Here is a 15,288-nt window from a genome sequence, read left to right as displayed (position 1 = left end):
TTCCCATTTCTCCAGCTTCCCACTATATTTTGCTATATTCTATGCCCTCTCCTTTGCTTTTGTGCTGCATTGACTTCCTCGTCAGCCATGGTTGATCATCCTCCCTTTGGAATTATTTTCAATTTTTGGGATTATCTACCTCTACCTGTGCCTTCCGAATCGCTTCCAGAATCTTCATCTATTCCTGCTTTGCTTTTGTCTCTGTTAGTGTCCTCTTCCAATTTACTTTTGCCCAACTCCTCTCTCATGCCTCTGTAATTCCTTTATTCCACTGTTATATGGATACATCTAACTTTTACCTTCTCCCTCTCAAACTGCAGTTAGAGTTACACTATTTTATGATCATTGCCTCTTAAGGGTTTATTTACCTGAAGCTCCCCAATCAAATCTGCTGCAATACACAACACCAATTACAGATACACATTTCCTATAGTGGCCTCAACCATAGGCTTCTCTCAAAAGCCATCTCAAAGGCATTCTATAAATTCCCTCACTTGGGATTCAGCACTGACTTGATTTTCCAAAGCTACCTGCATATTGAAATTCCCCATGACTGTTTTAACATTGACCTCTCCACATGCCTCTTCTCTCTCCCACTGGAATTTGTAGCCCACATCCTGGTTACTGTTCCATCAGGGTCATTTTTCCTATGCAGTTTCTTAACATCTACATCATCCAATCTGATATTGCCTCTTTATAGAAACATAAAAACATAGAAAACCTACAGCACAATACAGGCCTTTCCGCCCACAAGATTGTGCCGAACATGTCCCTACCCTAGAAATTACTACCCTAAAAGACTCTATCGTATCTGCATTATAAGGACTTTTATTTTTCTATGAGAACAGAGTCAACCCAACCCTTTCACTCACCTGCCCATCCTTTTGCTTAAATTTTTTACCCAACTATAAACTTCTTTCTGCCACGATCCAGTGATGACCACAATCCATTTTTGCTCTCTTGCCTTCCTGTCTCTTCCTGTTGTCACATATTTCTAATGTAATGTTGCACATTGATGGACAAGTAAGTTAATCACATTGAATATACTGCAGGGCGTCACTAAATCCTTATTTTTTCATGATATTGATTTAGAATTTCCTTCAGTTACTGTTTCTCTGTTAATGACTGAACCCAGGGAGGATGAGACAGCAGCCCAGTGACTGCATCTGTTCTGAAGCTACTGGGGCCATGAACAGATGTTTTCCTCCACATTCTCCATGTCTGTCTGTCTGCTCTACAATAAATAAATTGTTTCCCTTTTATAGAAAGTCACTGAACTGACAGAGAGGGGAAACCGGACAGAGAGTTCCAGACTCTTCCTCAGTTTGGTGATGGACAAAGGCTCCCGGGCCCGGAGGGCGATGTGGGAATCCTTTGTGATGTGGAGGACTGAGTTACCAAAGTTGTACAGAATACTGAGAGAAATACAGGAACTCGGTATGTTAAAACCACGCACTGAACACAAAGGCACATTGAAATAAGTAGATTTAATTATTTTATTTCTGTTTTCATGGACATTTATTTTATTTAAACAGGTCCTGATCCACAAGAATACATGAACATCGGCCAAGGGTTATCTGAGTTACCCGCTCATCTGATAGGTGAGTGATGAAATGCACAGTTCAAACCAGATCTCAAATGTTTGACTGTGACTTGGCAGAACCGGGGAATCAAAATTCACCATTAATCATTCGCTGATCTCTGGTTCAGTTTACAATTCAGAGAATCTCTCGTTGCAGCCTGAATAGTCTACAATGTATTTTTCTATTAATCCAGCTGTTGGTTCTGGGAACGCCCACACACCCCAGACAGGCTCCTGATACACTGTATGACCCAGTCCAGGTGACTTTTCTATCTTCACACCTTTCAGATTCTGAAGGCCCTTCTCCTTCGTAATAGCAGCTGCACTCAGTTCTGTCTGCTGATGCTCTTTACCTTTTGTAATTCTGCAAGTTACTTCCACAGAGATTGTCTGGTATTTCCTTTTCACCCATTACTGCATCTACATCATTTTCAGCAGTCCGATATCGACCCTCTCACTTTTTTACTCTTAAAAATACTTTGGTATTCTCTTATATATTATTGTCCATACTCTTGCATTTACTGCACATCTAGGAGAATATTTATCACAGTTGCTTCTGACATGACCAAGGCAATAAATTCCAGGCGCCCACTACCATGTGAAAAAGCTACCCACGTGCTGTAAATTTACCCCATCTCACTCTAACCAAATGCCCTGTGGTACTAGACACCAGTCATGTGTACAGGCTGTGTGCCTAAACTCGTATCTCTCAATCTTATACACTTCAGTGAGATCTCTATTCTAACTCCAGAGTAGACAAACCAGGTCTATCAAACCTCTGCTTGTAGCACATGCCACTGAATCCAAGCAACATCCTGATGAACCTTTTCTGCACCCGCTCCAATCCTTCCCAGAGCTGGACAATCAGAAGTGAATACAATACTCCAAATGCTCCCTAAAACCATATGATACAGGAACAGAATTAACCCATGCCGCTCAGTGAATTTGCTCTTCGATTCCTCTCTACCCCATTATCCCAGTAAATGTTGGCACTCTTCCTAATCAGGAACATATCGACCTGCATTTTAAATATACCCAAAGACTTGTCTTCCTCAGCTGTCTATGACAATAGTTCCACAGATTCACCACCCTCCAGCGAAAGAAATTTCTCCCAGTGTGGGTCCCCGGCAGCCAGGACAATTCACACGGTTCTCAAGCATGTTCATTTTCTGTATGAGCCTCCCATGTGGGATCCAACTAATATCCAAGCAGACAATATCCATGTGTAACTTCATCCAGCACCTTTGTCACCTCCTGGAAGAACTCATTCAAGTTAGCAAGACACTACTTCCCCCACCCAAAGCCTTGCTGCTGAAATCTAACCCACCTCAAACATTCTTTCTGTCATACTCCCATGGGGCAGAAGATATAAAAGGCTGAAGGTATGTACCACCGGCCTCAAGGACAGCTTTAATTCTGCATTTATAAGACTATTGAATGGTCATCTACTATGCTATTATCGGCTTTTTAATAATAAGACAAATGTTATATATAAAATCGTAACATCGTGCATCTCACAACTAACCACAATAGACATACAGAAGAGCAGTAAGAATACAGTTTGAGTATAAACGGATTTAAGAAACAACTAATAACAGATTATGTAGTTCTATAGCAAGCCCTGGGGAAAGCGGAAATCTTTCAATATTATATTGTCTTTCAAGAACCATTTCATTCTATCCCTCGAGTGTTTTAGAGAAGTTCATAGTAATATAATATATTTGTGTGCATCTTATATAATTATGGTTATAAGATGCACCCAATCTTTGTGAAGTGTCTACAACTGATGAAGCATTGGCGTACAATAATCACCCTATTAACAACCACAGAAGAACAACCACTGTTTTCAAAATAAATGGAGGCATTTTCCAGAGAGACTTACAAAGCCCACTATGGTTTTATCTAGTTTTAAACCCACTTTCTAATTTACTGAAATGGACAAAAATCAGGTATCAAATCAGAAAAAAACAATAAACAAATTATACTTTGACACAGCTATACAGGGATGATTGGAAATTAGTTGCCCTTGTATCATTAAAGCTAAAACAATTAATTCAAATAATGTAACTAATTTCCAAAGAAACCATGTATAGCATATATAGCTATGCATGTCTGTGTGATCCTATAAAATATTAAATTAAACAAGTTGTGTAGAAATAGAAATAAAAAAGAGATTAGTGAGTCACTATCGATGGATTCAACGTCCATTCAGAAACTGGATGACAGAGGAGAAGTTGTTCCTGAAGCGTTGAGTGTGCGCCTTACTCCGATCCTGTACAGTAGTCCTCGTGATCCAGACTGTGATGCAGCCAGTTACAATGCTCTGCAAGTTACATCTGTAGAAGATGTTGGAAACTCCTGATGAAATATAGCCACTGTTGTGCCTTCTTTGTAGCTGCATTGATATATTGGGTCCAGGTTAGATACTCGGAGATATTGACAGCCAGGAATTTCAAATTGCTCACTCTTTCCACATCAGATCACTCTATGAGGATTGGTGTGCTGTGTTCCCTCATTTTGCATTTTCTGAATTTCACAATTAGTTCTCAGGATATATTTTCATCAATGCAAGGTGTCATAGGTGTCCGCTGGTGGCAGACCCAAATGCAAGACACCGACACTGAAGTACTAGGAACAGGACTGGGTGTGTAAAGCAAGCAAGGGAAGTGGGAAAGAAATGATGCTGGACATGACACAGGCCCTGGACGAGACTAGGATACAGGGCCTGGGCTAGGACTAGACTAGGAAAGCGGGACCCAGATGAGGAACTAGGAACTTGGAACCTGGACAAGGACTCTGAGCCAGAGACTGAACAGGGACCTGGAACCTGGGTCTTGACTCATTCCACCGAGATGCAACACTGAGCGTCATAGGAAGTCATTCCTGCCTGTGGCCATCAAACTTTACAACTCCTCCCTCGGAGTGTCAGACACCCTGAGCCAATAGGCTGGTCATGGACTTAATTCCACTTGGCATAATTTACTTATTATTATTTAATTATTTATGGTTTTATATTGCTATATTTCTACACTATTCTTGATTGGTGCGACTGTAACGAAACCCAATATCCCTCGGGATCAATAAAGTATGTCTGTCTGTCTGTCTGTCTGACTCGGCTCGGACCCCGGAACCAGGCAAGGACAAGACGTGGCTACAGGACGAGGGTGGCAACAGGGCTGGATGTGAGACTCCTGGACAGGACGAGGGAACCCCAGCACAGGACTGGGTGAGGCACATGGACAGGATGAGAACACGAAGCCTTAACTTGTTTTTTGGAGGACAGGAATGCAAACCCTTGGTCAAGGGAGAACAGGAACATGGAACACAGAGCCGGGATACCTCCATGGGAACAGGACTTGGGGCCAGGGCTCTGCACAAAGTTAGGACCCCTCCTAGGGAGCAGGTCGTAGGGCTGGGACTCATACACAGAACACTGAGAGACAGAACTCCACTCAAGGTAGCGGCAAACGGCTGGACCTACCTAGCAAAGGTGAGGACATAGGCGAAGGTGGCAAGTGAGGCTTCAGACGGAAGGGGAAGAGGAAGGGAAGGGGAACTTCCAGCAACTGAAGCTGAACCCAGGAGCTGTTTTATGTAGCCAGACCAAAATAAGAATCAGGTACCTCAGAGAACCCAACAGAACAAGGAAAACCCAGAAAATCTGGAATAAGGAACATGGACCGGACCATGAAACGGAATGAGGACTTCACACACCGGACCATGACACAAGGAGGGTTTGCAATTTGGAATTTGAAAATGCTCACTGTTTCCACTTCAGATCCCTCTATGAGGACTGGTGTGTTCTGTTCCCTAATCTTGCCTATTCTGAAATTCACAATTAGTTCTAAGGATATATTTTCATCAACGCAAGGAGGATACAGCACTCAGTACAAGCAAATGCAATTCTGATAAAGGGTGCACATCACTGAATGGAAATGAAAGCAGAATCCATAAAAATGAAGAAACTATATAAGAGAAGAAAGTTAACCAATGGAAGAGTGTTTTGCCTTGCGTATCTAGTCAGCTGGGACGCAACATCCATGGTCGACTCTGATAGGCGGAGGCATCATAATACAGTGCCCCACACTCCACCTGCCAGGCTGATCAGTAGCAGTTGCCAAGACTTCACCACTCTCTCCACACACACGATGTACACCACTGAGAGGCTTATGGTTCTTGCCAGTCACAGATTCCTTTCCATCTTTCCTGCAATCCTCCATCACTGAGACTGAAAACTACCCTTTTCATTCTTGTTCCGATGGGTTATCGATCCAAAACTTCACTGTGATTCTGTCCACAGATGCTGCCTGACTTGAGTATTTCCCGCATATTCTGCTCCTGTTTTGATGCAAGAGCAGTGGACACCTGTGACTCCCCAGTGTGCAACTTTGCCAAAATGCACAGTGTCCTGCTCTCCATATTTCCGCACCAGATCAACATTAACATTGTCTGTTAATGATGCAAACAATGCTTTAAATATCGTGGCATGTTGTTGTAATACAGTGCTTTCAGGATTGGAATAGGATATCAGGGGAATGTTCACCATCACAAATAACTAGTACCAGAATATGAGGATTGGACATTTTCTGGGACATTTATCACTGTCAATTCCGGTGTCTGTGAACAGAATTTTACTCTCAGTCCTAATATCCATGGAAGCATTGAATTAATTCATGTAATCTCAAACACTGAATGCTGAAATGCAGTTATAATATTCTTTGTCAGTTGAGCCATTTAACATTTTGACTATGTTCTCTGTTCCCATTGAAGATGTTCAACAGAAACACAAGGAGACTCTGCAGGCACAAAATGAAACACTGAGAGTGAACACGATCCTGATGAGGGAGAAGGTGAAGGTTTTCCAGCTGGTTGATCGATACGCTGAGCTCACGGTCATTTCTACTGTTCGAGATCGGAGACTGGTGGAACATGAGCTACTGGCAAGAGGCAGAGATCACGAAGAATTGAGAGAGAAACATCTGCGCAGAAAGCTGGAAAAAATCCGGACGGATCACTTGTTCCAGAGCAGCTTTTCCCGGAGTAAATCCAAATCTGGGATTTCAGCAGCAGTGGCCGGAGTCCCTGGGATCGGGAAAACAACAATGGTACAAAAGATTGTTTATGACTGGGCCACGGGGAAAATATACCAACAATTCCAGTTTGTCCTCAGTTTCAAATTCCGTGATTTAAACAGTATTAACTGTCGAATAAACCTGAAGGGACTGATTCTGGATCAGTATCCTTACTTTGGGAATATCCTGAGAAAGGTCTGGAAGAACCAAAAGGGATTGCTGTTTATATTCGATGGTTTGGATGAATTCAATGACAAAATTGATTTTGCTGACAGTCGGAGAGACACAGAACCTCGGAACACATGCACAGATCCTGAATTCAAGTGCAAGGTGTCTGACATTGTGTACAGTTTAATCCAGGGCAAGCTGCTCCCAGGGTGTTCAGTGCTGGTGACAACCCGTCCCACTGCGCTACATTTATTGGAAAAGGCGAAGATCGGTATCTGGGCTGAAATCCTCGGATTTGTTGGAGAGGAACGGAAGGGATATTTCATCAGACATTTTGAAGATCAGACGGTGGCGGAAGCTGTTTTCAAACACGTGAAGGAGCACGAGATCCTGTACACCATGAGCTACAACCCCTCCTACTGCTGGATCCTCGCACTGGCACTGGGCCCCTTCTTCACACAAAGAGTCAGGGACCCACAGCGAGTTCCCAAGACCATCACCCAACTGTACTCCTACTATATTTACAACATCCTGAAAAACCACGGTCGTGATATTGAGAACCCCCGTGATGTGTTACTCAGGGTTGGTCAGATGGCCTTCAGAGGAGTGTTCGAGAGGAAGATTGTGTTTACAGATGGAGATTTGATCAACTACAATCTGCAGCCTTCCCAGTTCCTGTCCGGGTTCCTGATGGAGCTTTTGGAGAGAGAGGATTCGGCCCAGAGTGTGGTGTACACATTCCCACACCTCACCATCCAAGAGTTTGTAGCTGCAGTCGCACAATTCCTGAATCCACATCCCGGGAATATCCTTAAATTCCTCACTGGAGCCCACAACACGGAAGATGGGCGATTTGAGGTATTTCTCCGTTTTGTTGCTGGTCTCTCCTCCCCAAATACAGCTCAGTGCCTGGAGGAGTTTCTGGGTCCATTTCCTCATCAAACAACCTGCCGGGTGATTGACTGGGTGAAGGAGGAGGTTAAACGCCAGAGTGGAAACACAGAGAGTGAGGCTGGTAAAAGGAGCCTCTTGAACACATTGCACTACCTGTTTGAGTCTCAGAATCGTGGACTGGCTCAGGCCGCGCTGGGATCTGTGGAAACACTTTCATTCAGTGGAATGACACTGACCCCGATTGACTGCGCGGTCCTGTCTCATGTCATCGGACTCTGTGATACAATAAAACACCTCAACCTGTGGGACTGCCACATTCAGTGTGAAGGAATCCAGCAGCTGGGACCCGGGCTGCACAAATGCCAGGAGTTGGGGTAACTTGATTTATCTCTCACTCTGAACTGTGAAACTGTCCAATTGTATTGTTTCAATGTAAAGGGATTTGAGTAAAACTAGTAAATCAAATTGTAAAGAATTGTGGCAAATGCCATCCGCCTTTGTCCTGTGTAATCACTCGTCCTCATCCTCCTTCTTCCTGTTGGATATCTCTTACCCATTACCCGTCCCCTGTCAGACTCTCTTCACCACCCCTGTTTCTCCTGTGGTATCTCTCTTCTCCCATCCCCCTTCCTCCTGTGGGATCTCTTGTTCCCATCCCCCTTCCTCCTGTGGGATCTCTTGTTCCCATCCCCTTTCCTCCTGTGGGATCCTTCTTCCTCGTCCCCCTTCCTCCTTCAGGTTCTTTCTTTCCATACATTTCCTCAGGTGGTATCATTTCCCATCGACATTTCCCCAATTCACAAATCTTCCTCACTGTGGGACTTTCTCCCCTTCAACTCTGTCCCTTTCGACCCTCTCACGTCAGAAACACTTTTCCAACCATTGCGGAATGAGACAAGAGTATGTGGAGTTTACAGGGACACGTTGGCTGTCTAAATTACTGACATTCGGTGAATACCTTGGTGCTGGACAGTGAGGGACATTGACAGTGATGGGAACTCCGATCAGTGATTTACTGAAGGGTTTAATGTTTCCTGAAATATCTGAATGAGAGAAATTCGCTCAGACATGCAGTTTGAATCACTTTGTTCATTAATTTGTCTGTTTGCGTTTAGACTGAGTTATAATAAACTGGGAGATTCAGGAGTGAAACTGGTGTCTGACGCTCTGAGGAAACCGGAGTGTAAAATACAGAAACTGTGGTAAGTACCAGAATGTGGGAGATTGTGTTTACAGTCACTGGGTGTCTGACACTGAACATTAATGTCATCAGTAATTGTGTTACTGATAAACACTGGGGACTTGTACCGTCTCCTGTCTCTCTGTGTCCTTCACCCTCACTCTCTCTCATCTCCAGGTTGAGGGATGTCGGTCTCACAGATTCTGGTGCCGAGGATCTCGCCTCCGGTCTCAGCACAAACACATCACTGACGGAGCTGAACCTGAGTGATAATAAACTCGGAGATTCAGGATTGAAATTGTTGTCTGCGGCTCTGAGGAACCCGAACTGTAAAACACAGACACTGTGGTAAGTACCAGACTGTGGGAGATTGTGTTTACAGTCACTGGGTGTCTGACACTGAACATTAATGTGATCAGTAATTGTGTTACTGATAAACACTGGGGATTTGTACCGTTTCCTGTCTCTCTGTGTCCTTCACCTTCACTCTCTCTCATCACCAGGCTGGACGATGTCGGTCTCAGAGATTCTGGTGCCGAGGATCTCGTCTCCGCTCTCAGTACTAACATATCACTGACGGAGCTGAGCCTGAATGCAAACTCACTCAAAGACCGATCTGTCCCCGCTTTCCGCCGCCTCATACTGACCCTCCCGAGTCTGAAGTGGATCGGGTGAGTGTTTGTTAATGTTCAATGCGATAAAATATCAGCGGATCCGTGTGTTTTCTGTTGATATTTGTCTGTGTGTGTTGTTGAAACATTAACCCCGATCCCTGTTACTGACACTGTTGTGTAATCTGTTTATTTCATCTTTATTCTCCCGTCTGTTTCAGGCTGCGGGACAATCGGTTCAGTGCTACTGGGAAGAAGGAACTGAGATCTCTGCAGGAACCCAGACCCGGACTGACAGTGATAGTGTGAACATCTGAATGTGTGAACATTCCCGCCCGCGGGATGGGGACATCTTTGCCAATTCCCCGCGCCCCTCCCCTTTATCTGCCGTTCTTACCTTTAATAACCGTGCACCAGGTTTAATTCCCAACGGATCTAACGGAACTGGCTCCAGTCTCGTGTTCTGTGTAATCGCCTGTCGTCCAGCGGACCAGCTTCCGCCGGATGTGTGGGTCCGAGATTCCCCCATGTGAGACCCCGGGGAATTACACAGACAGGAAGAGCCCGGGAGCCGGAACTCAGTCTGGGACACCGGTGTCCCGGGGTGGGATTAACCCGGGAGAGAATCCTTTTGCTCCCTTTGCTGAGGACGGTGCATTTGGCAGCCTGGCCGATATAATGATGTTAAATTGACAAATCCCTCGGCAGTGACCCTGGATCTGCAGCGATCCCGGACACGGCCTTGAAGTGTGATTTTATAATCATCGGTTCCCCGATGCAGAGTGACGGTGAGAAACGGGACTGATTATTCAACCGGTCACTCGTTGTCGCCGGTCAGTTAATTGTGTGTGACTGTGAGTGAGTCGGGAGCAGCTTATTTATTCCCACACGTCAGCAGCTCACACATTGTTTAATTTACATTTCTCATGATGAAATCAATAAACCGCTGTAACTTCCTGTCCTGGTGCCGGACTCGAGTTTTATTTGAGGTTTCTGCTGCCCCCCGCACCCTGTGCAATGCAACAGTGGGTCGGAGCTCCTCACACTGACACAGCAGCGTCTCAGCTCCAGGCTGAGGGAGGTCGGACTGGCAGAGTCTGGGTGCCCAGCATCTCATCACCACCCAGCCCCCTTCTTGGCAAACTGACCTCCTCCTGCCCCGCGCAGACAGTTAAACTCGACTGTAATATTAGCCGTGATTCCACCGAGGTCCGGAGTACGAGAGGGATGGGGGATGGAATACTGGCGTGAAACACGGAGTGAAGCTCCCTCAACATCGTCCCATCACACACGCCCGGGGTCAGACACAGAATGAATGTCTCTCCACATCGTCCCATCACACAAAACCAGCGTCAGACAGAGAGTGAAGCTCCCTCTACACTGTCCCATCACACACTCCTGGGGTCAGACACAGAGTGAATCTCCCTCCGCACCGTCCGCTCACACAATCCCGGGGTCAGGCACAGACTGAAGCTCCCTCTGCACCGTCCCATCATACACTCCCGGGGTCAGTCACAGAGTGAATCCCCCTCCACCCCATCCCATCACACACTCTTGTGTTCAGACACAGAGTGAATCTCGCTCCGCACCGTCCCATCACACATTCCTGGGACAGACACGGGGAAAAAAAGGTCTATAGTGTGAGATATATCAACTGAGTTCTCGAGTTGAAACAAATTACAGAGGAAACTCTCATTGTAGTACAGGGAACCACACAAACACACAGACATACACGATGAATATACGTAGAAGTGGTCACAGACGGAGACGGATGCAGTGTGCACAGACCAGGAGGGAGTGGGAGGGGCACAAACGGGCAGGGGAGTACAGATGGGATTCATAAACATAGCAGTTAACAATCACATTTGTCTTCTATGGTCGAGAAGTAACCCTGGATGAAGTCGAAGTTGAGGATAATTTTGCAAAAGCGCGACTCCACCCCTTCCCGTCCTCTCCCATGGTCTGCACTCCTCACAGAACGCCGTCCCTTCCCGTGCACTCACACAGACAGCGATCCCAATCAAATGCCATTCTTTTCTATTCATTCCCAGCATCTGCACTCCCAATGACACCACCCCTTCCCATTCATTCCACCCATCCACATTCCTAATGGGATGCACCCCTACCGATTCCCTTCCATCCTGCAAACTTCCAATGGACCCCACCCTTCCCATTCACTACACCGTTTGCCTCCCAGTGGGCTCCGCCCCTTCCCATTAACCCCCACCGTCTGCACCGCTTCCCATTCACTCGTGTCGTCAGATCTCCCAGTGGGATCTGGCCTTTCCCATTCACTCCCACCATCTGCCTCCCACTGGGACTCCTTTCAGTTCATTTCCAACGGGAATGGGATCATGGAAATTGGTGGTGAAGCCTGAATTCTATGTTTGACAGAAATCTGACGAGAACGCCAAGGGGTTTAGTAGTTACACGGAAAGTCGAGGGTGGTGTGGATGTTGACGGCTTTGTAACACTGACGATGCTCATCTCCTGGCGGAGACGGTGGATACAATCGGATGGAAGGACCTTCGACACGCCTTCCTGAAGATGTGAGAGAGGTTATTGTTTCCGTGTCCCCACGCCGGGTGATTCATTGCGCCCGGTTTCCGGTGTCCACATAGCACACAGGAAGTTGTACAGGGCACGGTTACCGGTGTCCATATCCCAAACTGGGAATTTTGCCAGGCATGGTTCCCGATCTCTGTCTCCACACCGAGAGTTTTACCGCGCACGGTGTCGGGTCTCTGTATCGACACCGGGAATATTACCGCACACGTTTCCTGGTGTCTGTATCCTCCTCTCTCCCCGACACTCGGAGTGATGACGCACAGGATCCGGAGATGAGGATGTCGGATCGGTCTCTATCGTTTGCGATATATTTATTATTTGTGATAAACAGTCCGCGCAATCGAGTGGAGGGTGGTCGAGAGTGTCTGTCCTGCGAGGGGCTCCTGATTGAAAATGGAGAATAGGGAGGGAACGACAGAAGGATTTAGAATGGTCACTAGGGAGGGAGTGAAAGGTTGACTGAAAATGTTCTTCGGGGAGAAAGTGATGGGCTGAGTGACAATGGGGGCCAGGGAGGGGGCGATGGGCGGAATTAAGATGGCCGTGGTCACCTTGTTTCTCATGGCCGGCAGGGAGGGAGTGATACACTGACAAGAGAGTGGGAGTGACAGGCAGAGTTAAAATGACCGACAGGGTGGGGATGACGCACGGATTGAAAATCATCATCAGGGAAGGTGTTATGTGCTGATTAAAAATAGGACTCTGGATTAAAGCCCGAATATAAAATTATCCCCAGAGATGGAGCCAAGATAACATTGTCACCAGGGAGGGGGTGACTCACAAATTGAAAGTGGCCACCAGGGAAGTAGGGATGCTCTGAGAGAAAATAGACACGAGGAGGTGAGTAACACACTGACAAGTTAGAGGGAGTGGCGTCCCGACCTGAAATAGTCCCTGATACCTTTGTTACAATGGCCGACAGGGAGAGAGTGATGGGCAGACAACAGAGCGGGAGAGACTCAGCGGGTAAAATGACCAAAACGAAGACAGTGGCACATTGAGAAGAGGGAAGGAGAACCCAAGTGCAGGACACCAGCACATCGGCTGAGTCGAGGAGTCTGGCGTAGACGTGAACATAGAACAGCAAACCGGAGGAATCTTGACAAGGAGACGGGATTTACAGGGACTATCTCGAAACTAGAGCGGGACATATAACTAACGGCTCTGATCGGACAAGGGAACGGAGTATCACTCGAGAATAGACCAACTAACAGGCAACCTACTTATTTCACAGACTCTGATGAAAATCAGGTGTACTGTAATTGAGTAAACTAGCAGTGATTGGAAATCTAATGACTGAAACTAGGGCATAATCAGAGAGAAAGGAGCGTTAAATGGGAACAGCCAATCGGAATCATGACAGTACCCGTCCCTCAACGGGCGCCTCCAGGCTTGTCCAGGATGACGAACTGATTGAAAATTATCACCGGGGAGGGAGTTCTCTGCTGATTAAATATAGGATTCTGGATTAAAGCCAGAATATAAAATTGCCACCAGAGAGAGAGTGGCGCGCCAAAATAACATTGTCAGTAGGGGGGGGGGGGGTGACGCGCGCTTTGAAAATGGTTTCCAGGGAGGGAGGGAGGGGTGCATCGAGAGTAAATGGACACCAGGAGGTGACAAATCAGAGGGAGAGGCGGCCCGATCTGAAATATTCCCTGATTCCTTTGTCATAATGGCCGACAGGGAGAGAGTGATGGGCACACAACAGAGCGGGAGAGACTCACCGGGTAAAGTGGTCGAAATGGAGTCAGAGACGCATTGAGAAGAGAGAGGGGGCAATGGGTCGATATAAAATGATCTATTGATCTGACATAAAATGGCCGCTGCTTCGCTTAAACTGTCTGACGGGGCAGTTTCCGGTTGTGATATACTGTTTTAAGCGAACGTCGGGAAGGAAGGGGGGGGGGGAGACGTCGATTGACGACGTGTCTCTGTCTCTCTATCTCTCTCTCTCTCTCCCTCCCTCCGACGCTTCACTTGAAATGGCCGCTGGGGAGGGAGTGACGGCTTTGGTAGAAGTGAGCACAAGAGAGGGAGGGACGCGCTGATTTAAAATGTGCGAATCCTTGGTTAATGTGGCCGCCAGGGATGGAGTGAGACACTGACTTACAATGGCCACTGTCACACACAGAATGTATGGCGAAAGAACATGCGGTGCCCATGGATGCAATCCCGGGATCGAGTGTGTTATTGATTGTAATAACAGTATTTTAACTTGTGTTTTATATCGTCTTGGGTATTGTATATATGTTTTAATTCTAATAATGCTGTCATTGAATAAATTAATGTATATATCTCAGATATTCACACACACACACATATACATGTGGGTTTGGGGAGGAAGGTGAGGGGTTTGGGAGGAAGAGGAGTGATGGGAGGAGGAGTGGACTGGTGAGACGGTGAGCGTGGCGAAGTCACTGACTCATTAGGGGACGAAAAGGGGAGGGGCGGAAGTTCCTGTCACAAACTGGTGGCCGACGTGGAGAAGATGAAGACGGAGGAGGAGTGAAAAGACAGGAAGGGAACGGGAGTAATGAAGGGGGGGGGAAGAGGAAGTGATGGTTCGGGGACCGAGGGAACGTGATGGGGCGTGGAGGAAGGGGAAGTGATGGGATGGGAAGGGAGGGGATGTAATGGGACTGGAGGGAGTGGTCTAATTGGACAGGTCGGTGAGGAACAGGATTGGGACTGAGTGGCATTGACTTTTCAATGGGGGGGGGAGAATGGGTGGTGACATTTCCTTCACAAATAAGACGAGTTGCAAGAAAGGGGGCGTGTTTCGGAGGAAAGGTGGAGTGAGTGTTCGGGACGCGGACAGGGCTGATGGGTCGGAGAGTTGAATGTTGCAACGGAGGGAGAGTAGGGCGAATCACTCAACGACGGAGGGAAGGGATTGGGTGGGGGAGCGAAATTTCCCATCAGAAAATGTTCACAGCCCAGGATGCAGTGGATGGCGGCAGAAAGGGCAAGGGGTCAGAGAGGGGAGGGTGTCAGAGCCGACGGGGTGAGTAGGAGAGTGACTCACTAGGTAACAGAGGGAGAGAGAGACCGATGAGGAGAGGCGAAGATTGGCATCGGAAAATGGCAGCCAACCAGCATACGATGCAGAGCATCGAGATGGCGGGGAGAGTAGAGTGAGGGGAGGGAGGGAAGGGGTTTGCGAGTGATGGGATGGGAAGGAGGGTGACAAGATAGTGTGAGGGAGTGACA

The 15,288-nt window shown here is 46.9% G+C and overlaps 1 protein-coding gene across 2 annotated transcripts in view; it reads left to right on the top strand.

Annotated features, from left to right (window-relative positions):
- LOC140720360 (NACHT, LRR and PYD domains-containing protein 3-like) overlaps positions 1 to 10,464 on the top strand; it is a 44,127-nt gene extending 33,663 nt beyond the window's left edge. For both annotated transcript variants that reach the window (XM_073035230.1, XM_073035229.1), the window contains exons 7-13: positions 1,266 to 1,437; positions 1,536 to 1,601; positions 6,353 to 8,090; positions 8,832 to 8,918; positions 9,074 to 9,244; positions 9,400 to 9,567; positions 9,729 to 10,464. In XM_073035230.1, the coding sequence (XP_072891331.1) occupies positions 1,266 to 1,437; positions 1,536 to 1,601; positions 6,353 to 8,090; positions 8,832 to 8,918; positions 9,074 to 9,244; positions 9,400 to 9,567; positions 9,729 to 9,816 (2,490 nt within the window). In that variant the 3' untranslated portion in view covers positions 9,817 to 10,464. The remainder of the gene's footprint in view (positions 1 to 1,265; positions 1,438 to 1,535; positions 1,602 to 6,352; positions 8,091 to 8,831; positions 8,919 to 9,073; positions 9,245 to 9,399; positions 9,568 to 9,728) is intronic.
- Positions 10,465 to 15,288: the final 4,824 nt, after the last annotated feature.

Source organism: Hemitrygon akajei, unplaced genomic scaffold (assembly GCF_048418815.1).
Source record: "Hemitrygon akajei unplaced genomic scaffold, sHemAka1.3 Scf000041, whole genome shotgun sequence".
NCBI classification, from domain to species: Eukaryota; Metazoa; Chordata; class Chondrichthyes; order Myliobatiformes; family Dasyatidae; genus Hemitrygon; species Hemitrygon akajei.
Note: the sequence above shows the minus strand (reverse complement) of the source record. Positions and strands in the feature narration are given on the sequence as shown.